This window comes from Neophocaena asiaeorientalis, unplaced genomic scaffold (assembly GCF_003031525.2).
Source record: "Neophocaena asiaeorientalis asiaeorientalis breed wild unplaced genomic scaffold, Neophocaena_asiaeorientalis_V1.1 scaffold140, whole genome shotgun sequence".
In the NCBI taxonomy this organism is placed as follows: Eukaryota; Metazoa; Chordata; class Mammalia; order Artiodactyla; family Phocoenidae; genus Neophocaena; species Neophocaena asiaeorientalis.
The window spans coordinates 1,699,537-1,722,252 of NW_020173729.1; the positions used below are offsets into that span (position 1 = coordinate 1,699,537).

A 22,716-nucleotide genomic window follows, 5' to 3' on the forward strand; every position below is an offset into this window, starting at 1 on the left:
GCTTTTAGTTCAAGAAACCAATAGGCTGGATTCAAACCTGCACTTGTCTGGGCAGAGGAAATCTCAAAGGCAACATTCAATTATTACTTAATATCTGTGTAAGAACATAATTTCTAGAAATGGGAAAATCTGACTAGTTAAAGTGCTTATTGAGAGCCCAAGATTTTGTCCAATGGTGAGCCATAGTCTGATCTATTTTTATTTTTCAATTTAGTTTAATCTTTCTAATCCTTTGACATCACATTTGTTTGGTTTAGAGGGGGCTGCAAAGTCAAAGGCAGGTATGATTGTTTGTGAGCAAATCTTGTTCACCTTATTTTAAGAGAGTATACACAGTCTAATGTCTTCTCAATGAAAGAAGGACACATACAATAGGTACAGTTATTTCTTTTAATGTTTAGAATTATTTGCTTATTTTTACCAAAAGAAACACAGTCAAGTTAAATTAGAAACCAAAGGAGAGACTTAACTGCAGGGAGGAAGGGAACAGAGGGAAAGGGGGTGATAAGCGAGACTTCTCTGAGGATAACTTCTTTAAAAATTGCAGTATAACTGACATATAACATTTTATTAGTTTCAGGTGTACAACACAATTGTTCTTTTTTTTTTTAAAATAAATTTATTTATTTATTTTTGGCTGTGTTGGGTCTTCGTTGCTGCGCACAGGCTCTCTCTAGTTGCAGTGAGTGGGGGCCACTATTCCTTGTGGTGCGTGGGCTTCTCATTGCGGTGGCTTCCCCTGTTGTGGAGCATGGGCTCCAGGCACGCGGGCTTCAGTAGTTGTGGCGTGTGTATTCAATAGTTGTGGCTCGCGGGCTCTAGAGCGCAAGCTCAGTAGTTGTGGCTCATGGGTTTAGTTGCTCCGCGGCATGTGGGATCTTTCCGGACCAGGGCTCGAACCCATGGCCCCTGCATTGGCAGGCGGATTCTTAACCACTGCACCACCAGGGAAGTCCCACAATTGTTCAATATTTGTTTCTACCATAAAGTGATCACCACAATAAGTCTAGTTAAAAATCCTTCACCATACATAGTTACAAAATTTTTTTTCCCTGTGATGAGAACTTTTAAGATCTATTCTCTTAGCCCTATTTTTAAAAGTCTCCATTCATATTAGAATATTTCCTTAAAATATAAAGTAGAATGTTTTCTACATGCAGGAGTTTACTTGGAAGTTAAGAGGTAGAATATTATGTTTATGTACAGTTCTACCTAAGACATTTTACAAGTGAAATAAATTTGGAATTTCTACTTTCCTCTGTTTCCCCCGGCAGTCTAAAAAAAGCTGTTAATACCATTTATATCTTACTGAAATGTTTTTATATATCAGTCTTCCCAAGACAAGATCCTTCCCTAGTGAAAAGGCTGGTTCCCAATCATAGGCTCTCAGGAGTTTGGGCATATTCCCACCATGGAAAAACTGAGAACAATTCTTAAATGCAACCTTCTCCACCAAGCCTCTGCAGGTGACACACTCAGTGAGGAGGGCCCGGTAAATCAGGGTTAGGATCCCTGTGATGACTGATGACAGGGAATATACCAAATGCTGAAGGAAGTTAAGGGAGAATGTTACCTTTTGAATTTCTTGAGCTTTCTCAATATTTTTGCTCTTCTGCTGCAACATCTTTTCGACATTCCGAAGCCCGTTGTTAATTTCGTCTATTTTTCTACTCATTGAATATGATGGTGAGCTTTTCAAGACTTCATTGCTGATCTGTTTCAAAGGAAGAATGACACAATGGAGATGTTTTCCGCACTCTATTCAGAGGTTCAAATGATAAAAGGGGTAGTCACAGTGTTTTGAGATTTTACTCGTACAAATCTTTTAAGGGCTAGGGGGGAAATTCCAAACCATACTGACTAATGCGTTAACGAGAGGGTAGATTAGTAGACTAGGAAAAGGCAGCTGTGCTGACCTGACTGTTCAAATCCAACCGGGAAAAAAAAAAAGAAAAGAAAACTGACCAACTGAAATCTGTTCAATGTAATCCACAGTATGTACTACAGATATGTGCTGTGTTGGGCAAAACTACTGAGGAGACTGTCTGAAACATACCCCAAGGGAGCAAATGATATTAAAAAATTCCTGGGAGAAAAATTATTTATTATACAGTTTCTATGTTTTATGAGAGAATCCTCTGCACAGATTTGTTTTCAATAAAAACAAACATTCTCAATTTGACGTAAAAGATGTAATTCCCATCTTAATATTCATTTAGGTGAAATAACCTTCTAAAACTGGCTATTTCTTGCAGCAGAAAATCTTAGTTTTTCTCTGTGTGAATGTTTCTAGTGTATGTTTTCCCAGCAATTAGAAATCTAGCTGCTGAACAGTATAATTTTTTTATCAGAATGATTTTCCAAAGAAATTAACTTGTACTAGGAAAGACAATAAATGAATTCTGAATGTATGATTTTTCAAATGCCTGATTAGCTCATGTTCTTATTTTTTTAAGCTATGTTGATAAGGTTTTCTCCAAACAGCCACTGAATAACCAAAAAATACTTAATGCTTTTGTATTCTCCTTTTAATTAACCTTTTTAAAACCACTATATCTGTACAACCATTGAGACGAAACCTTCCAATGCAGATACTTTACAGATACAGAAATTGAAACACAGGCTAAAGTCATCATGTATGACTTGCTTAAAGTCATACATCAAGGTAGTGGGTGAATTCACCCCAAGAAGCCCGAGCCACCGGACGCCAAGGCCCCCAGGCTCTTTTCACAGCATCAGGTTGTTGATACTTTTATATAATGTTTTTATTCCACAGACCATACCACAGTCAACATTTTTTTAGAAAAAAACTAATCCTGTATTATTATTATTTTTAATCACTGTATTAGCTTTTTATTGCTACGTAACAAATTATCACAAAATGAAGCTTTCTGATATTTTGGGCAGTTACTCTTCTGGCAGAAATGCCTATCATTTTTGTATATTAGGAGAGATCATGATTTAGGTAAAGTATGCAGCCAACAGAATTGCACAGAATGGTATTGTGTCTGTTGCCTGGATCCTACAGTCACATCACGCAATAAAAGTAAGTTTTTATTGGTTACAAATATACACAGGTATCAAAGTTACTGTTGAAATTTTCAACCCTAAATTTAAAAGGTAGATTTTGATTATTAACTCACTTTGTTAGGGATTTTCACATGAAGTAGTCAGGAGAACCAATTGAGTTTCTCTCAAAACATTTAGTATTCTCTTAAAACAAAATCAATAGTGCATGATTCTTGAGGAAGTTCCTCATAATAGATTATCTGGTATGTCAAATCAACAAGATTTGTTATAATATATATTAGGAGTTTACATGTTTTTCACATGGGTTAGATTTCCCAAAGAAATTTGTCGCAAGTTTGAACCTGATTTTTTGTGTTCAATTAATATGTTTTATTTACTAAATTATAGGTATTTTAGGCTTCAAAAAGCAATACAAAAATCCTTCTGTATTCTTCTGGACCAAACAGAATTTTGTTCTGTTGGATTTGGGCAGCCTTTAAATAACGCAATAAAATAGTCTTGCTAAACTCCTATGTCTCCAAGTACTATGAACCATTTCCCATTCTTTCTTCCAACCTGGACTTTCAGGTATAAAGATTTGCCTGGGTATGCTTTGTGAGAATTATGTTACCATCATTATTAGAAAGACACCGTGTGTTAAGTGCTACTCCTAGTAAGTTATGAAATGTGTGTTCTTATTGTTCTTGGTTGCAATCTCAAAATGTTAAAAGCAAAGTATTATTCATGACCAAAATTTTAAAGTGATTTTCCGGAGGAAAAAAAAAGTCAAGTAAAAGCCAATATATAACTCTATTTTTAAATGCAAGAGAAGAAAAACTAAGCATCTTCACAACTAAAAATTAATAGACTAATTCTGTTACCTGTGTCACTTACTTAGAGCAACTCCGTCTCAGTATCAATACACAAAATTATCACTCAACTAAACTCTATAAAAACAGACATAGCTGAAATCAGGGCAAATGAAAATGTGATCTTAAATGATAGGTTGTTCTTTATATTCATTCACCTCCATAAATAATAATACGAATACAAACATTATTATTACCTTCTCATCTACGTCTTCTAAAGCTTTTCTGCATTCTTCCACCTGGGATTCAATCTCTGCAGGGACTATGGTGTACATTTCAGAATACTTGATTCGCAGTTTTTCCATAATATTCTCAAAAGTTAGCTTCCCTTTCTTAAGAATGCTTTGAAGCTCCTAAAAAATCAAGAGAGTTTCAAATGCTCACAGGACAGAGAAAAAGTTTAACTCTAAAAATGAAAGCAGCTTTCCAGCACATCTTTATGATTTAAATGAGCAAACTTTGCATGACAAAACCTCACTATTGATACAAGCTGATTAAGCATGAGAGATACTCAGTTTGGTCAGATGATGCTTTCTAATTTGTAAGAATTAAACTTGATATCTCTCCATAGTGTCAAACCATTGTCCTGAAAAGACATTACAACATCTCCTGCTTCTAAAGTACCTCTAGGATTTAGTTATATCTCAGTAGCAGTCTCCATCTAAAAAGCTGCAAGCAGCAAAAAGTTTCAAAGAAGTTTTATTTTATTATTAACTTGTTGCCATTTCTGCTTCTTCCTACATTATCATCACAATGATTCAAGGCCACTAAAAGCCCTGTGCTTGAAGCAGAAGTGTCTGCTTTCATGTAATTAGACAGCCCAGCACAGCTCAACTTCTTTCAAAAGGGAGGGTTCCAGTTCCTTGCAAAGAATGTGGGGTTTTAGGAGATAAAAGAAACCTGAACAAATAGTCTATTGGTCGTGGCCTAGAAACAGAATCTGATCTACGTACTCCTGCACTAATTATAAAGGAGAAACTCATTTGTTTGGGAAAGTTTCCCAAAGATCAAGTGGAAAAATACTTCTTGACTTTACTGTGGCTTTTTGGGTTTTCTTTTGTTTTTACAGTAGCTGTTGAGTAGCATTATCTGTGTTAATGGATTGAGTCACCACACTGAAGAATGATTACAATTTTGAATGACTCCCCGATGTGTCACTGCTTTCCTTTTCTTAGCCCTCAGCAGAGAACAAGTCTAGAGGAAAAGTTAAAGAATAGTGCCATTCAGAGAAAGGTAGGGTTTGAGGTACAGAGTGCTCCTCCTTTATCTAGACTTAACCCTGAGTACAGGTCTTCATTCAGAGCTACACTTAGATGGCTTCCCCAGGAAGACTGCCTCTGTGAGGGAGAGTAAGTTTCCTTTTGCAACATTGACACCAAAAGCTCTGGTGAATAACAGCATGCAACTTTTGAACAAACTGCCAAATGTCAGTTTTGCCTGTTACCACCTAGTGGAATGAGAAGAGATTGTTTGGAAAATGAACCCTAGCCTATGCACAGATAGTGTGATATAATAAATACATTTAGCCTTCATCCCGGTTCCTGGTACAGCTTCTAAAACCCTTGGAATTTCCTGCATAGGGGTGAAAGGAGTGTCTTTTGTTATTTATAACAAGTCTTTTCCAACCATACCTGAGTTTATGGTAATGAGAAGATTCTTGGTGGTGGGGCTGGGGGGTGACAGCTTCAGGATTGGGGCTGGTGCCAGAGGAACCAACTGTGTGATTAGAGGGCTAGAACTTTCAACCCCACTTCCAGACCTCCAGAAGGGAGATGGGCTGGAGGTTGAGTTAATCACCAACTGTCAATGACTTAATCAATCACGCCTATTAATGGAACCTCCATAAAAACCCTTAAACAAGGTTTGGAGAGTTCTGGATTGATGGACACGTCAAGGTCCATCAAGGGAGAGTGGCGCACCCAGAGAGAGCATGGAAGCTCCACATCCTTCCCCCATACATGTCTTCCACTTGGCTGTTTCTGAGTTGTATCCTTTATAATAAACCAGTAATAGTAAGTAAAGTGCCTTTCTAGTTTTCTGAGCCATTCTAGCAAATTTATAAACCTGAGGATGGGGTCGTGGGAGCTGCTGCTTTATAGCCTGTCGGTCAGAAGTACGGGTGGTGTTTCTATTTAAAGAGAAAAAAGTGAAGTTCTTTACTTGGAATCCAAATACTTAAAAAAATAGATTTCATGTCTTAAGGAAAATATGATGGAAAAGCAATTTGACTATTTTTAACCAAAAAAATTTCTTCTATGGAGGCATATGATTTTGTCTCTCTGTAATCAAGATTATTCTAGTTTATATTTACATATCAAAGTAAAATCTGTTATTTGTATTGTGTCATTTTCTATGCAATAGTTTTTTAAAGTTAACTCTTTTCTGTTTGAACATCTTTTTAAAGTTATGAAGGACAACATTTACATGAGTTTTTTGAATAAAGCATTTCTCAAAATGTTAAAAAAAAAAAAAAAAGAATTATGGGTGGCATCTGAAGCAGGGGCAGACTTGTGGGACTGAGCCCTTAACCTGGGGGTCGATACTAACTCTTTATAGTTAGTGTCAGAATTGAACTGGTGTCCCAGTTGGTGTCTGGAGAGTTGGGGAATAGGTTGGTGTGGGGAAAAAAAAGCCTCACACATTTGGTGGCAAGTGCTGTGAGTAAAAACAGTTCTATCCCTCTCAGAGACTAGATATTCTATCCTATAAAGTGAGCAGTCCTATGTACTACTCAAGAGTGGTCTGAGACCCCTGTACACCAAACACACTTGAAATGTGGTTGGAAAAGGGCTCCTGGCCTACCTCCTGACCTAGTCCCAACTCTGCTCTCTGTACTCCAGCCATATTGATCTCCTGTGGCTCTGCCCACACCATGCCACAGGGCCTTTGCCCACATTTTCTTCTTCTTCTAGATTCCCTCTACACTAGCCACAGGGTTACCTCTGCTTCAAGAACTTTGGACTCAAGATTTCAGATCTGTATCAGCCACATTCACTAGTTCATTCCTCACTTACCTCAAGCTGTTCTGCCTTTTCTGGGTGGTCTTGTAATTCCATATTTTGGAAAAAGGTTGTAGTCTGCTGAAATGAATTCTTCAAAGTAATTATTTCTTTTGTAAAGGCATGTCTTTCTTGGATTTCATTCTGTATCAATTCCTTATTTTTTTGAGCCTTCTGGAAAAGCCTAAAATATAGCAACAGAATAAAATTGTTCCTCTATCCTGCTTTTCTGTGTAATAGTTTTATTTCAACAATTAATATAATGTCTGCATAGCTCACAAAAGCTTTTTTTTCCTGAGAGAAAAGTACCAGTTTTCAATGGTTTATATACTATATATACAAACATACATCAAATTCTATCACTCCGTCAAAAAAGGGGGGATATATGTATACGTATAACTGATTCACTTTGCTGTACAGCAGAAACTAACACAACATTGTAAAGCAACTATACCCCAATAAAAATTAATTTAAAAAAAGGGAGGAAAAAAAAAACTCTCTAAAACTTTCATCCCAAAATGTCTTCTTTTCACACTTTACATTCCAATTGCCATATTTTTTTCCTTGTAATCCTTGAGTTCAATTGAACGTGACTCAGAGGTGTGAATGAAGTCATGCATGGGCCCTTGGAGTCATAGATGACGGAATTAGCCTTTCTATCCAAGCTGACCCCATTTACTGTGGATCCAGCCATCATATTATTGGAGGAGTTTAAGTAGGGAAAATCTTTCCTGAGAGCTATCTGGTAAGTATTTCTAGCTATAAAGATATTAGTAATATATCCTTTGACCTGATGATCATATTTCTTGGCATCTTCCTCAATGAAGTAATCACAGATGTACAAAGAGATTCTAGCATAAGAATATTCATTACAGTGTTTTTATAAAAATAAAATAAATTACATATAATTTAAAGGTTCTATATTAGGGACTTGGTTAAATACATTATAGCATATCCACACGGTGAAATATTATAGTTATATTTTAAAGAACATTTAATAGCATAGGAAAATAAATATAATATGCTTATAAATGGTTCAGCAGAATATAAAACAGTATAGTACTCTGATCACAATGTTTTTAAAAGTACAGCCATAGTAAGAAAGATGAGTGATTGTTGATGAGTGGTAAAATTAAAGGTGGTTTTTATATTAATCTTTACAATTATCCACATTCTCTAAACCTCCTATAATGAACATGTATTACTAAGTTAGAAAAACAGCAAACGTTTAAAAAAATTTGAAACACCAGGATGGAAAATGTGTGCTTGTTTTAATTATCGTTAATATTAACATTTTCCAAAATAGATAACTAATGAGAACCTACTGTATAGCACAGGGAACTCTACTTAATGCTCTGCGGTGACCTAAATGGGAAGGAAATCTAAAAAGAGAGGATATGTGTATAAGTAAAGCTGATTTACTTTGCTGTACAGTAGAAACTAACACAACACTGTAAAGCAACTATACTCCAATAAAAAAAATTAATTTCCATCATTTTTATACCTATCAGTGTTGACGCAACTTGATTCTGTCATATCATTTGTCATTGTTCTATAATATTTTTATATTCTAGAAATTCAATATTTTCTCAATTTTTCCTGAGTTTGTCAAGCACATTTCCTTAATAGTTTTTCATAAATCTTACTTGTGGCATCGTTCTTGCATAGACATAATCTCCTGAGATGCAGAAACAGTTCCCATAGGTCTTAAGCCTTCAGGAGTGTTCTGGATATTTTTTACGCGCTGCAGAAGTAGGGCCAGTAACAGCTGCTGCCTCTCCACATTCTCTTCATATTGGCATAAACAATCCAGCAGCTCCGAGAATTCCTCTGTGGTGGCTGCCTCTTTTGTTTTGGAAATTTCAGGGAGTTCTTCTTGAAGATTATCTAAAATAATTGCTTCTCGTTCAATCTAATTCAATAACCAAAAAAAAAAAAAAACACAGGGAGCTAAAATAAGTAAAATACACTCTTACCACTTCAGGACTCAGCAATCATAATTTTTACATACTGGCTCTTCAAAGGATTCCCAAAGCCACATCTCAGTTCAAGGTAATATTTGTCTTCCTGCAGCTGGGAGTATTATCTCTCCACTATCCCAATCCCATAGTTCCCAGCTACTGATCATGTATATGTGTGATTAAAAAGAAGTATTGCTGGGCTTTCCTGGTGGCACAGTGGTTGAGAGTCCGCCTGCCGATGCAGGGGACATGGGTTCGTGCCCCGGTCCGGGAAGATCCCGCATGCCGTGGAGTGGCTGGGCCCGTGAGCCATGGCCGCTGAGCCTGCGCGTCCGGAGACTGTGCTCCGCAACGGGAGAAGCCACAACAGTGAGAGGCCCGCGTACCGCAAAAAAAAAAAAAAAATGATTTGCTGTTATGAGCTGAAGGAAATGCTACTGAATATTTTCATAATTTCTTTCTCCTTCCAATTTCAGTTGCTTTATTAAAGCAATTATTTCTCCTGACTGAGATACCCGTAAGTTAGTTAGAATGAGCTCCACCAAACTGCATCCATGAAGTAGAAGAGGTTGGGCATTTTTTCTACAGGTCTCTTTTCTTTCACATCCAATGCTCAAAAAAGTAAGCCCTCGATACCCTGTCACTCACTTACACCAATGGGAAAGCAGCCCAAATTACTGGACTGCTCATGTCTTTCTCAACCACAGCTAAATGCAGAACTCAGAAATACATAACCTATCAATAATAAATAAAATATCTAGAAAGTGGAGTTCTACTGGCCCTGAAACTCAGAACCGAAGCCAGAAGATCAGACCCCTCTCACTCCCTCCTCAAATCCTCTGGCGCTCTCCTCAGCAGCACTGTGCAGTTACCACATTCTGTCCCAGCATTGCCAACATTCCTGCTCTGCGTTCAGACAGTCAGCCATCCTGCAATCTCGACATTGCTGAATATCACAGAGGTCAGCTACATTTATGATATCATGCTAACTGAAACGATAAATGAGGACCTGGACGCCCAGTAAGACATGCCAGAGAGTGAGATATAAAGCCTATGAGAATTCAGGAACCCCGGCATCAGTTAAGCTCCCAGGGGGGCCCGTAGTCTGGGGCATGCCAGGGGACTTCTATAAGGTAAAGATCAAGTTGTTCAGTCTTGCACCTCTGTTGCCAAGAAAGAGGTGTGGCACTGGATGGGCCTTCTGGGATTTTGGCGGCCGGGTATGCTACACTGGTGACTATTGCTCAGATCCATTCATCAGAACGTCGCCAGTGCTGAGGAGGCAGTGCTGCAGGACCAGGCTATGCCATAAGCTACCCTGTCACTTGGGCCATAGGTTCCAGCTGGGTCCCCAATCACTAGAATCCATGAGTACATGTGTACCCAATCTACATGTGTAGATTGGCCCCTCTCCAAGAGACCCAGTTATGGAATTTGTGCTTTCCATCCCCTCAAACCTAAATTCAGTTGAACTGACGTCCTAGTTCTCAAGCAGGCAGCTACACTTCCACCGGGGAAGGGGATACAGGTTCTACTGGGTCATTTTGCAGTCCCCTCACTCCCCCACCAAAGAACCAGCATGCAAAGAAAGGAGTTGCTATGTTGACAGAGGTAACTGTCCACCTAGGGTTTCCAATATACACTGGGGTTGAAAGAACTACGTCCGTAATCCAGGACTTAATGGAGCATCTCTTGGTGCTTCCATGGCCAGCGATAACCATAAATGGGCAACTGCAGCAACCAGGATCCAATAAGAGTAAAGTGACTAAAGGCTCTAACCTTTCCTGTGTCAGTTCTCCTATCTCCCATTCCTGTTCCCTTGGATCACTTTCCAAAATAAACCACCTGCTTACAAGCCCCTGTCTCAGGTTCTGCTCTCTCTGTACAGCTGTTAAGTCATTAGGAGGAGAACACAAGGGGGAAGAATAATTTTTTTTAGGACAATAATTTTATCCAAAAGCCAGGCAATTCTTCAAATTGTGAATGGATAAACTAACTGCTGTGCATGAGTCTGACAGACTATTACTCAGGAATAAAAAGAAATGAACTATTGATACAAGCAGCAGCATGAATGAATCTCACATGCATTATGCTTAGCGAAAAAAGGCCAAACTCAAAAGGCCACAAACTCTCCGAGTCTGTTTATATGACATTCTGAAGATGGCAAAACAGATTAATAATTGCCACAGGCTGGAGGTAATGGAAGGGGCTGACTACAAAGGGGCATATGGAACTTTCTTGGGTGGGGGAAATGTTCTAAGTCTTGATTTCATTGGTGGTCATGTGACTGCATGCACTTGTCAAAACGCAGCAAACTTTATACCAAGAAGAATGATGGCAGCCCCCAAATAAGTAAATAGTTGCCACAAAGATTATGCATTCACTCTTCAGCCCCTGGATGATTTTCCCTGGACAGGTTATAAAACTTTTAGGTTCACAGTCAGTTATAAAGTTGAGTCTAGAAAGGGAGAAGGAGTCACAGTTGTTCCAAGAGTAAACACAGAGACGGAGACGGAAAAACCTGTAAGCAGCCAAAGTAGAAACTAAAACAGGAAAGACTTTTGGACCTTGGGTACAAGGGGAAGAAGACAGCCTGACCCCTCCCATATCTTTGAAGACATGCCTTTATTCTAGCACACTGTGATCAGTGAAGCATAAAATGATGATCCTGAATAACCAGAAATGGATAATTAAATCAAGCAGATTCTGCTTAAGAAAAGAGGGAGGGAAGATTTTAGGGGGGAAGAAAACGGTAAATCAAAATTTAATTTTTGAATTTGTAAATTTAAACAAGCATTTAAGTTTTCAAAAATCTACTTACACAAAACCTTTCTTCATAAAGATACTGGATTGTTTGTATTAGTACAGACGTTTTTAAAAACAGAAATTCATTTTGTCACATGTAAAATCACCAACCATGCCAACAGAATCTTGCATGTACAGGTATTTAAATGATATAATTTCTATTGAATGGATAAAAGCTATTTTAAAATCTTACAGCAACTTGGCACGTGTAAAAATCATTTAAGTTGACAGTTTAGCGGTTAAAAACAGAGTGTACATTTGAATCTTCTATCACTTATGAAGTTGAGCAAGTTAATCTCACTGTGTCTCATTTTCTTCATCTATAAAATGAGAATGATAATCTCATCCTCATAGGATCCTTGCGAGGATAAATGTAAATACAGGTAAAGTGCTTAGAACTATGCTGACACGTGCTCATTTAAGTGCCCATTACGTGTTCGCAGTCGTTGTTATTATTGTTATTACGTGAGAACATATTTTGTTGGTGTTATTCTTTGAAAAACACATTTTGTTAGCGGATATTGTCAAATGCTTGTATGGATAACTACAAAAATAACTACTATTAAATAACTACTAAAATATGATTGCCAGTGGGTAGAGGGCAAGAGAAAGATAATGTAATAAAATAAAAAGAACAATAATCTTAGGATTAGCCTAAACCTGGATGTGAACAAGAGCTGTCCCTCAACAAACACTAAGTGCCCACTAAGTGCAAAGCCCTGTTCAGCTTCTAAAGTTACAGTGTGAGCAAAATAGATGTGGCCCCAGCCCATAGCCCCAGTTTAATCACTAGCTTGGAGGCTTGTACCAACTTAAATCTCTCAGTGCCTCAGCTTCTTCATTTAGAAAATGGTGATAATAGGTAACTCCTGAGGGCCATGCCAAGATTCAGCAGCAGCATGTGTGAACTGCCTTCTTCTTTTTTTTTTTTTGGCCACGCCTTGCAGCTTAGTTCCCTGACCAGGGATGGAACCCAGGTCCCCTGCAGTGGGAGTGTGAAGTCTTAACCACTGGACCACCAGGGAATTCCCTGAACTGCCTTCTTAGCACAGCACACAGGAACACACTACACAGAAGGACCTCAGTAAACCGTGCCACTGTGGATGGGAAAGAGCTGGAGGCTAGCGGCCCTGCTAAAAGGGCAATTTACAAAGTTCCTTGGAGTTTTAACATTCAAGAGACTATTTACTAACCAAACCCCAACAGCACCATCAAAATGATATTCATTTTCAAGAACAACAAGTTTTAAGCAGGAAAATATGATAGTGCTAAATGTTTAAATCCTAAGGCAATGTGACCTACTGCTAATCAAGTATTGATTATATTTGTCTTAAGTAAATTCAGCAGAAATTTTAACAGGGATAAGAGAGAAGGGTTTTCATTTAATGTTCTGATTTGTACCTCATTTATACCTGGTCCTTTGGAAAGATTAAAGAATGCCCTAAGATATTTTTATACTATTTTAAATTTTCTTTCTAAATGTATGGGATGCCTAAGGCCTCAACCATGGTTAAATTAACATCTGTGATCGATATATATTATGGAGGTTTTCTTGGAGACAGTCTCCAGAAAGAACATCATACATATTTTTAGGTCAATACTTATTAACAATAGTAGTTAATTTCCACAGTTAACCACTGAAATTAATTTCAAAATTAACTGGTTATTATGAATATTACCTTATTCTAACCTCTAGTGTGATGGAGAGACATTTTTAAGAGGGCTTAGCTTATGTGCACGATAAAGATTTTAAAGCTCATATGAGCAAGTAGCCACTTATTTCTAAGAATTATTTGATACCAAAAAAATGCCACTGTCATGAAAGAATGAGAATCATTCTTGAACAATTCCTTGGAGATTATTTTGCTAGGACCTGACCTCTATAAACATTTACATGTTCCATGCACGTGATGTAAACAAATGGTACAGGTTGAGGACTTGTTTTATATTTTTTAAAAAAATGAAAATAATAAAACAATTGAAATGACATGTGTTAGTAAACTGTACGGTTTGACTGTTGCAAATGAAGCACTTACTTCTTCATGGATAAATTTCCACTCCTGCTTCAGTTCTTCACACCACAACTCCCATTCTTTAACAGTTTCCATCAAACTCAGCCATCTCTCCCATAGAGCAGATGTGCTTCTGAGTAAACAGAAGCTGTCACTATCTGTGCACATGGGTCTCAAGTGTCTGAGGACCTGTCGTACTTTCATGAGCTCTTCTTTGGCTGACGTAAGACTTGATGCCAAGGCCTTAAAAAAGAAAAGAAAAGGAATAGGAGGGATAGAAGTTTTCTGAATTCAGAACTATCCTGAAACTTATAAACTATTTTAATCTTGAACAATTAATGTTTTAAAATCATCCATAAGTATTACATAATCCATTTTTTAGTCCTTTTGGAAGTCAATTTGAGACAGATGAGAAGCATCTATGTATTATTATATTGTACATGAATTTGGAACTATGGGGACAAATAATGACCTATAAACCAATTTTTCTAAGTAAAAATGTGTTTTCCAAGGTAAATATCCTACAAGTTCATTTTCTTATTTTAATGTAAGTCTCGTATTTTACTAGATAGCTAATTTGTACAATGCTTACTGTAATCAACCACCAACACATTATTTATATTTTTTGGTTTTGTGTTTGTTTTGTGGTAGATGATAAGCACAGATGATTTAGAATGTCCTCATCCAAATGCTAATAACATAATACCATACACTGTGACAGATGAATATATGCAAAAACTAAAATCGCTCAGTAATAGAGTATAAGAAGTAACCAGAATTTAGCATTTCTGAAAGTTGCATTAAATGCTCTGTCATTGATCCAGTGATGTCCAACAAAACAACATGCAAGGTAACGCTTTAGAAAGAATGATTAATAAGGACAGGAGCTACTGGGGAGAAGACTGTCCCGTGAACCCAAATGATTAAATTTCTCAGAACCAATGCCTCATTTTCCCCATGGCTTTTGGTTTAGGAATTTTGTTGAGTGTTCAACTCAGGATGAAGATTTCTGTGGGTCATAACAGAGCCACATCCCCTGATGCCTCCACCTGCTTTCTGCCAATTTTTTGTACATAGTCTTACTGAGATTTGCAAGTTCTATTACCTTGCTCTGTTCCAAGCGCTCTAAAGCTTCTTTGTATGACATTGGCAATGGGGACATGGACTGCCCAAGAACTGTCTCCATCTGGCTGAGGTTAGTGCAAATTTTCTCTTTTATTTTTCTATAGCCTTTGTAATTTTCAAGACACCTAGTGAGACACAGTTAGAAAAAAAAAGCGATGTTAAATTTTATTTAGTACAATAAATTCTGAACTTCCCAGAATGCATTCTGAACACTTAGTAAAAAACAGAATGTAATTCTCTTTTTGCTACTCAGTGTATTTCAACAAATATTTATTGACTACCTCCTCCTCAAAAGACCTGCATGAGACTTTTAATGCAAACTTTAACAGGCAGATAAGACTGTTTCTAAGACACCTAAACTGGAAAACTGCATTCTTGAGCACTGCTAATAAGGTGTAAATTGGTACAACTCTTGTAGAAAACCACTTAGTCTTAAAAATGCTCATATCTTTTGATCCAACTTCTGCAATTAATCTTAAGGAATCAATCCTAACATAAGAAATTTATCCTATACCTTATAAAACCTTTTACACAGTAAAATCTTTTTACTTATTAGACTGTTAATTAAAATGGCAAAAATCAGAACACACTTTATGCTAACAAAAGATATGGTTAAGTAAGTTACAACAATCCGTTTTATAAAATATTATATAATAATTACAATTGCTTTTATATGAAGTTTTGTTACAATAAGGAAGAGTTCATTTTATAAAGTAAAGTAAAAGCAGCCTGTTTTTATATAGTACAATGTTGTGCTACATTAAAAAAAAACACTATGAATAAAATTATGTATACAAAATAGATACAACCTAAATCCCCCACTGAAAACAATAAAAAATTAGGTATCAAAGATATATTTTTTAAAATTCTTAAAACACAATAATAAACTGGCAAAGAATTAAGGAATATTCAGAGGCCCCAAACTATGTAAAAGTGGAAATACAGAGAAATAAGCTAAGCTCCAAGGCCAGTTTTTCACTTTGAGGACATTTGTCAAGTTTCAGTTTTGTTGACCTTCACCTGGAATGCTGGGGACAGAGGATAAAGCCCGGAGCACACCCAGGATGGATGTTTATTAGGACATCCCCTCTGTAAAGATAATTTGTAACACATATAACACAAAGACCAGCCTTCAAAATGTAGAATAAATCCCTACAAATCAATAAGAAAAAGCTAGACAACCCAATAAAAATTGTCTTGAACAGGCATTTTTCAGAAGATGAAATATGAAAGATGAAGAAATATTCACAAAAGAGGCTCAAATTCATTAACAGTAATAAAGATGCAAATTAAAACCACAATGAAGTATCACTTAACCATAAGACTGGCAAAAATTAAATCTCACAACATTAAGTGTTGGTGAGGATATGGGACAACTGGAACATTAATATGTTGCTGGTTTGAGTAGAAATGGGTAAAATCATTTGGAATTAAAAATTTAATATGTGCATACCTTTTGACCCAGCAATCACAATCCTAGTTATACACCCAAAGGAAGCTCTTGCATTTGCAAATGTTCCTAGAAGCACTGTTTGTGAATGCAAAAACTAGAAACAACCCAAATGTTTACCAACAGCTGGGTGAGTGAATATTTTACTACAGACAAAAACATGAATAAACTTCAGGATCATAATGGTAAGCTTGAAAAAATGAAGTCACAGAAGAATACATATACATGAAAACAGGACACAAACACGTAGTAAAAATATTTTTAAAAGCAAGGGCATGGTAAATAAAAAACAGGATAATGGTTACTTCCGAGAGGAGAAGGAAGGAGTACCCAAGAGAATTCAAAAATCATGATGTTTATCTTTGAACCTTTGGGTACAAAGGTGTTTGTTTTATCATCATTCTTTATACCATACTCAGACTTCTATAAACATTCTGTTTTAAGTACTCAATATTAATGAAGAAAAAATGAAATAAATGCAACAGAATATTTGCCATGGTTTTCCTTAGTGATTTTTTTCTTACTTTTCCATATTTTCCAAATTATTTCTAATGTGTACATGTTAATTATAAACAAATCTATATTTTGTTCTTAAAGCATTACCTTTAGAAAGAAGTACCTACCTTTCTACTTCAGCTTCCTTTACTTTGGCTGCCTCTCTCATGGCTGAGTCCTTAGAAACTAATTCCTGTAAAGTACACTCAAGTTGTCGTTTAGCTTCTGGGCTGCATATAGTCCCCAAATTCTCGGTGAGGTCCTGGATGTCTGCTATTGTGGACTTCAGTTCCTCTTGTTTGCGGCGAGGCATCTCTATTGATTCTTCTGGATTATCAAGGTCTACTCTATGGGATGCAATGATGGCTTCAAGGGCAGTGATGATCCCCATGGCCCTGGAGACTGCTTCATTATAGCGTGCCATATTTCCACAAGCATCATTCAAGACATTCTGGTGAATGGAAGATTAAATGCCGTGATGAAAACTGTCAAACTTTTGTCATTCTTGAATTTTTGTGATACATTCATAATATGTCTCTGTGTCATAAAGAATGAGCATCTCACACTTATAGTTTAATAATATTACACTAATAGTTAAAAATGAATAAGTTTAAACTAAAAAAAAACAAACAAAAATGAATAAGTTTTTCTTTGCATAAAGAAAATGGTTTCCAGATTTGCTAAATCTAATCTAAATTTAAAGATACATCTCATGAATCATGTCTAATGATATATGTTCCTGCTCTAGAACTCTTGTATTAGACTATGAATTACATAAAACAATTGAATATATTTAATGTATATAACCTTAAGCAATATCTGTGGGAAAAAAACTGAAAAGACCCCCCACCAAACCTCTTGTATTTTTAAATTAATGGCTCTGCCACTAACTTTAGTTTTGAGCACATCATTTAATGTCTCCAGACCTCAAGTCTTCTCACTGAAATAACAAATAGTTGAAATAAATAACTTTAGAGGTCCCTTCCAGTCCAGCTCTAAATATATCATTTTGGGGATTTATGTACATTGTTTCTGGAAACTGTATTAAAATCAAGCAGAGAATTTGTTAAGTACCAATTTAAAGTATGTATTAGGGTTCATATGACTTTATATTTCTATAGCATTTATACTTTAGCAAAATAGTTCAAATACATTATCTAACAACTCTTTGAATTAAAGAAGGGAGTTGGGCTTCCTTGGTGGCGCAGTGGTTGAGAGTCCGCCTGCTGACGCAGGGAACGTGGGTTCGTGCCCCGGTCCGGGAAGATCCCACATGCCGCAGAGCGGCTGGGCCCGTGAGCCATGGCCACTGAGCCTGTGCATCCGGAGCCTGGGCTCCGCAACAGGAGAGGCCACAACAGTGAGAGGCCCGCGTACCACAAAAAAGAAAAAAGAAGGGAGTTAACGTCCCCATTCTAGAAATTCAGTGTGACAATTCTGAAAACACAGTGAAGGGCATTATATTAAGAACAGTGTGCTTAAATGATGCCTAAGATATCTACCCTATTATTGCAGGAAAGGAGGGAGTTTGTTGTCATCGCTCTGCAACAGAGATCAGCAAACTTTTCCTGTAAAGGGTCAGACCGAATATTTTAGGTTTTGCAGGCCATACGGACTGTCACAACTACTCAGCCCTGCTGTTGTAGCAGGAAAGCAGGCATACACAAGCCAGTAAGGAATGGGCATAGCTGTGCTCCAATATAACTTTATTTACAAAATCAGGTGCCTGGGCAAATTCGGCCCATGGGCCTTCATTTGATGCTCTAAAATCACACAGATCTCAACATGAATCCTGGTTCTGTTACTATTTCAAGACCTTGAGAAAACTGTTGATGTTTCTGAACTTCAATTTCCTTATTTTAAAACGGGGCTAGTAATAGCACCCATTTCACAGAGTTGCTATGAGGATTCAAGATAAAGTGTTCAGCACACTTCCTAGACACTGTAAGTTCTAAATAAATGTGGAGTTATTATCTTGTGTTCTTTATACCATATTTCTTCCACTACTCTCTATTATTTCTGAAAAGCAAACAAATAAAAATCACAAACTTTTTGGTTCTGAGCTCAACAGAAGCTACGAGGGATATAGAAATAAAGGTGCCAAACTCATCTTTTTCCAAACTGTAAGGAACTGTATTTAGATGCAGAATGAGTTGGGATTATAAACTGGACCTTTGAAGTTCTTTAAAATGGCTATTCTCCTGTGCAGAATATTTCTATAGAACGTGTAACTTCTTGAGAAATGTGGATATTAACTAGAGTAAAACATAAAATCATGAAATTACGACAAATACATTAACCACCTAATTAAAAAACTTACTGTGCGCGAATCAATGCTTGCGTTAAGCTGCATGTAAAGCTCTTCAATGTCATGTAATTTTGTCTCCACATCACTAGCTTCAGAAGAGTTTTCTTCTCTTTGCTTCTCAAGAACAGTCACAGCTTTAATGCTATCCATTTCTGCCTGAACTTGTTCTTGAAACATTTCACAATTAACTTTTTCATTTTGAATATGTTCAATTTGCAAATTTATAAGTAAAGGCTGTTGTAACTGAGATTTTATCTGATTTAAAACATGTAAGGAATTTTCTAGTTTGTCCTGAAAATTCTTTTCATCCATTTCTTTTGGTTGGGATTCCAGGACTATATTTTGGAGAACCTTGTGTAACTTATCACTTTCTTCTGCATACAGCTTTATTTGTAGCATTTCTTTCTCTTTGAATGAGTCATCAAAGTCCTTATTTTCACTTAATTTCTTGATTATTTCATGATACAAGCACATGACTTTCCTGATTCTCTGATTCAAAATTTGAGCATTGAGCAGACTGCTTTCCGGTGGGGTGTTAGGCGTTGTTAGTAGTGCTTCAGTCCTTTTCTTAACTTGCAGATCCATAGCCCTCAATTTACCTAGTGATGCCTGATATTTGCCATATTCTGCCACAAATGTATCTAACTGCTTAATTTTTTCTTCAAGTTCCTTTTCTTTTTCAAGTATTTGGGTTTGTAATTGGTCAAGTCGGGACCAATCCCAATTTATTCCTATACAGTCAAACACTTCTTTGAGTTTCAATACTTGTAGGATACTAGATCGAATACCAGTGATTTGGTCTCTAAGACGATACAACTCCTCTTTAACATCTGGATTTATTTCTGGATTTAGTAGCAGTTCATTGTGCTGTATATGGTCAACCTCCTTCTGAAGCTCAGATGTTTTTTCATAAAATTCTCTATAAAAATTTAACTTGTGTTCTACTTCATTACATTTATTTTGAATGAATCTTTGTGTTCTGTTGGCTCTAGTCTTAAGAATTTTCAATTGATCATCTAGAAATAATCTTTCAAATACACTTAGATCTTTACAGATGTTTGTTTGTTCCTGAAGATGTGTTGCGATTACACTCTCAATTTCCTGCAATTCCTTCTGAGAAATGGTCAAAGTGACATACTGATGTTCTAGTTCAGCTTCTGTGGAGGTTGTTTGCATCTTGGGAATCATCAGTGTTTCATTTCCTTGAAGTGAAAGTTGAACCTTCCCTATTACCCCAACAAATTTGCTTCTTTCTTCCAAGTTAAATTCTAATTGCTGTGATCTTTGAGTTGATTTTAAAACTAGCATTTGGTATTGATTCTGCAAGTCCTGTAGGAGGTTATTTAAATCACTGCTCTCATAGGCTGTAAGGTTAGGAATATTATCTTTAACCTCTTCAACCAATGACTCCACAACCTGCTGCTTACCTAGAATGCCATCGTGCACCACCTTGCATTTTCTGATCTGTGAAAGAATATTGTCTGGGAGAAGGGAAATGGTAGGGACGAGTTCACCTAACAGATTTTTGACCCATAAGATAGCCTCTTTCATCTTGTACCTGGTCTCACACTTCTTGATCTGATTTTCCACCTCTATGTTTAATGGTTCCAACGCTTCCAATTGCTTCTGCAAATTATTTATTGCATCTTCTAAAATATTCTTTTCTTTTTCTCCCCAAATCCTCTTCATCTGAAGTTCAGCTCGCCCTCTGAACACAGAAAATCTATGCTTGATAGTCTGGAGTTCAGTGGCCAAGGCAACCATGCTTTGATTCCCTTCTTCTGGAGAGTCCAGCCTTAACTGCAGACACTGCTGCTGCTGCTGCTGCAGAGAAATTTCAAGGTCTTGGATCTTACTCATGAGAAACGTAAACTCATCATGTCCCACCACTTGCTGAGAATACTTCTTCTGGACCAGTTGTTCCATTTGCTCCCAACCATGTTCAAGTTGCTTCATCTGGCTTTCCAACAGCTTCTTATCCATGTCAGTCAGACAGTTTGATAAATTTTCCCATTCGATTTTCAACTTGCTTAAAGAATCTTTCTCTTTTTCTATTGATGCCAGTAATTTTTTAATTTTGTCCGTATGGGTTGCACTGTCCAGTGGTCCCCTAGCAAAAGAAGAAAAATGGAGCTGATTAATATTTATTATACATCAACATGAGGTTAGCTGTCATTAAAAGAAATTAATTCTGCTTTGAATTCACAGAAGAGAAGATCAGGTTGTCTGTAAGAATACTCTGTCCTTAAAATAAAAATCAGAATCTTGTTTACTGTAGCTCTCAATTAATGTGTGACAATGTAGAAAGCTTGTCTATAAAATGAGTATCATAAAAATGCAGAAGCACAGGAAGGGAGTGAAAAGTGAAGGGAAGAATGTATGTAAAAGTACTCTGTCACCTGTAAAGTACTTGTACAAAGTTAGGCTAGGACTAAGCTAAATTACAACATCCAACCCCTTTGTTATCATCTTTCCAACAATAATGATAAAGATATTGACTAAGAAGGTACAATCATCAGGCTAATCTTTTAAAAATAAAATTGTTTCCTCAAAGGATGTCACTGAAAGTGAACCCCATTTAGGCAAAAGTATAAAATAAAACTTTTTAATAATGAGAAAATGTTTACAAGTTATGACTATATCTACAATCTTCAGCCATCATTTTCAAAGTCAAAAGGAGTACATACATGTAAAAAGAAACCATTACAATACATATATATTCCTTATGTTCCAAACTATTTAAACCAAGTATGTTAATATTAAACAATTGTATTGGGCTTCCCTGGTGGCGCAGTGGCTGAGAGTCCACCTGCCGATGCAGGGGACACGGGTTCGTGCCCCGGTCCGGGAAGATCCCACATGCCGCGGGGCGGCTGCGCCCGTGAGCCATGGCTGCTGAGCCTGCGCATCCGGAGCCTGTTGCTCCGCAGCGGGAGAGGCCACGACAGTGAGAGGCCCGCGTACCGCAAAAAAAAAAAAAAAAAAATTGTATTGATAACGTTTCTGCCCCCCTCCCATAGTTTAGAATCATCTTTGGCAAAAAAAATGCTAAATTCCATAGAACTTAAACTTATTTTGCAGATATTTATAGAGTGAGTTAATAGTTTAATAAATTAATTTGTAAAATTAATATAGTTTAATTGTAAAATTAATATGAATATTTTTTGCATGAAACCAACAGAATTTTCTTCAATGGTTTCCATATGAAATTAATTTCCACACTGTAGTATTAAAATCATAATATTCTTTAATAGTATAAACTCTTAACACCCTGGGCCTGTCCAAGGCAGTAGAGCCTATGGTTGAACACAAAGAATGCACATGCTAAATTCTTATACTTACACTTTTAGACTTTCCTTTTCTGTCAACAAGGCTTTCATCGAGGATTCAACTGCCACGAGGTGTTCCTGAAAATCTTTAAGGAGACAGTATTGGCTCTCTTTCTTTTTCTTCAAAGTAATAAGTGCCTGAAGCAGATTGTCCAAGTGCTGCACTGAATACCTTTCACTGTGGGGAAACAAGGCACTTGTTTCTGCTTTCTTAAGATATTCAATTTGTTCTAGTGGTTCAATGGCTGCTTTCTTTGCTTCCAACTGGGTACATAATTCCTAAAAACAAGTCAAGGAAATCAATAAATATACACTCACTCATTCACTCATTAATTAACTCATTTATTTTTTTCC

The 22,716-nt window shown here is 36.8% G+C and overlaps 1 protein-coding gene across 1 annotated transcript in view; it reads right to left on the reverse strand.

The window, feature by feature from the left end:
• The window catches only part of SYNE2 (spectrin repeat containing nuclear envelope protein 2), a 311,661-nt gene that overhangs the window by 124,242 nt on the left and 164,703 nt on the right, over positions 1-22,716 (reverse strand). Inside the window, exons 47-55 of the mRNA XM_024750801.1 lie at positions 22,376-22,641; positions 19,046-21,143; positions 16,854-17,176; positions 14,761-14,905; positions 13,680-13,898; positions 8,524-8,789; positions 6,893-7,061; positions 4,076-4,231; positions 1,574-1,714 (exon numbers count right to left, since the gene is read on the reverse strand). Of these exons, the coding sequence (XP_024606569.1) occupies positions 1,574-1,714; positions 4,076-4,231; positions 6,893-7,061; positions 8,524-8,789; positions 13,680-13,898; positions 14,761-14,905; positions 16,854-17,176; positions 19,046-21,143; positions 22,376-22,641 (3,783 nt within the window). The remainder of the gene's footprint in view (positions 1-1,573; positions 1,715-4,075; positions 4,232-6,892; positions 7,062-8,523; positions 8,790-13,679; positions 13,899-14,760; positions 14,906-16,853; positions 17,177-19,045; positions 21,144-22,375; positions 22,642-22,716) is intronic.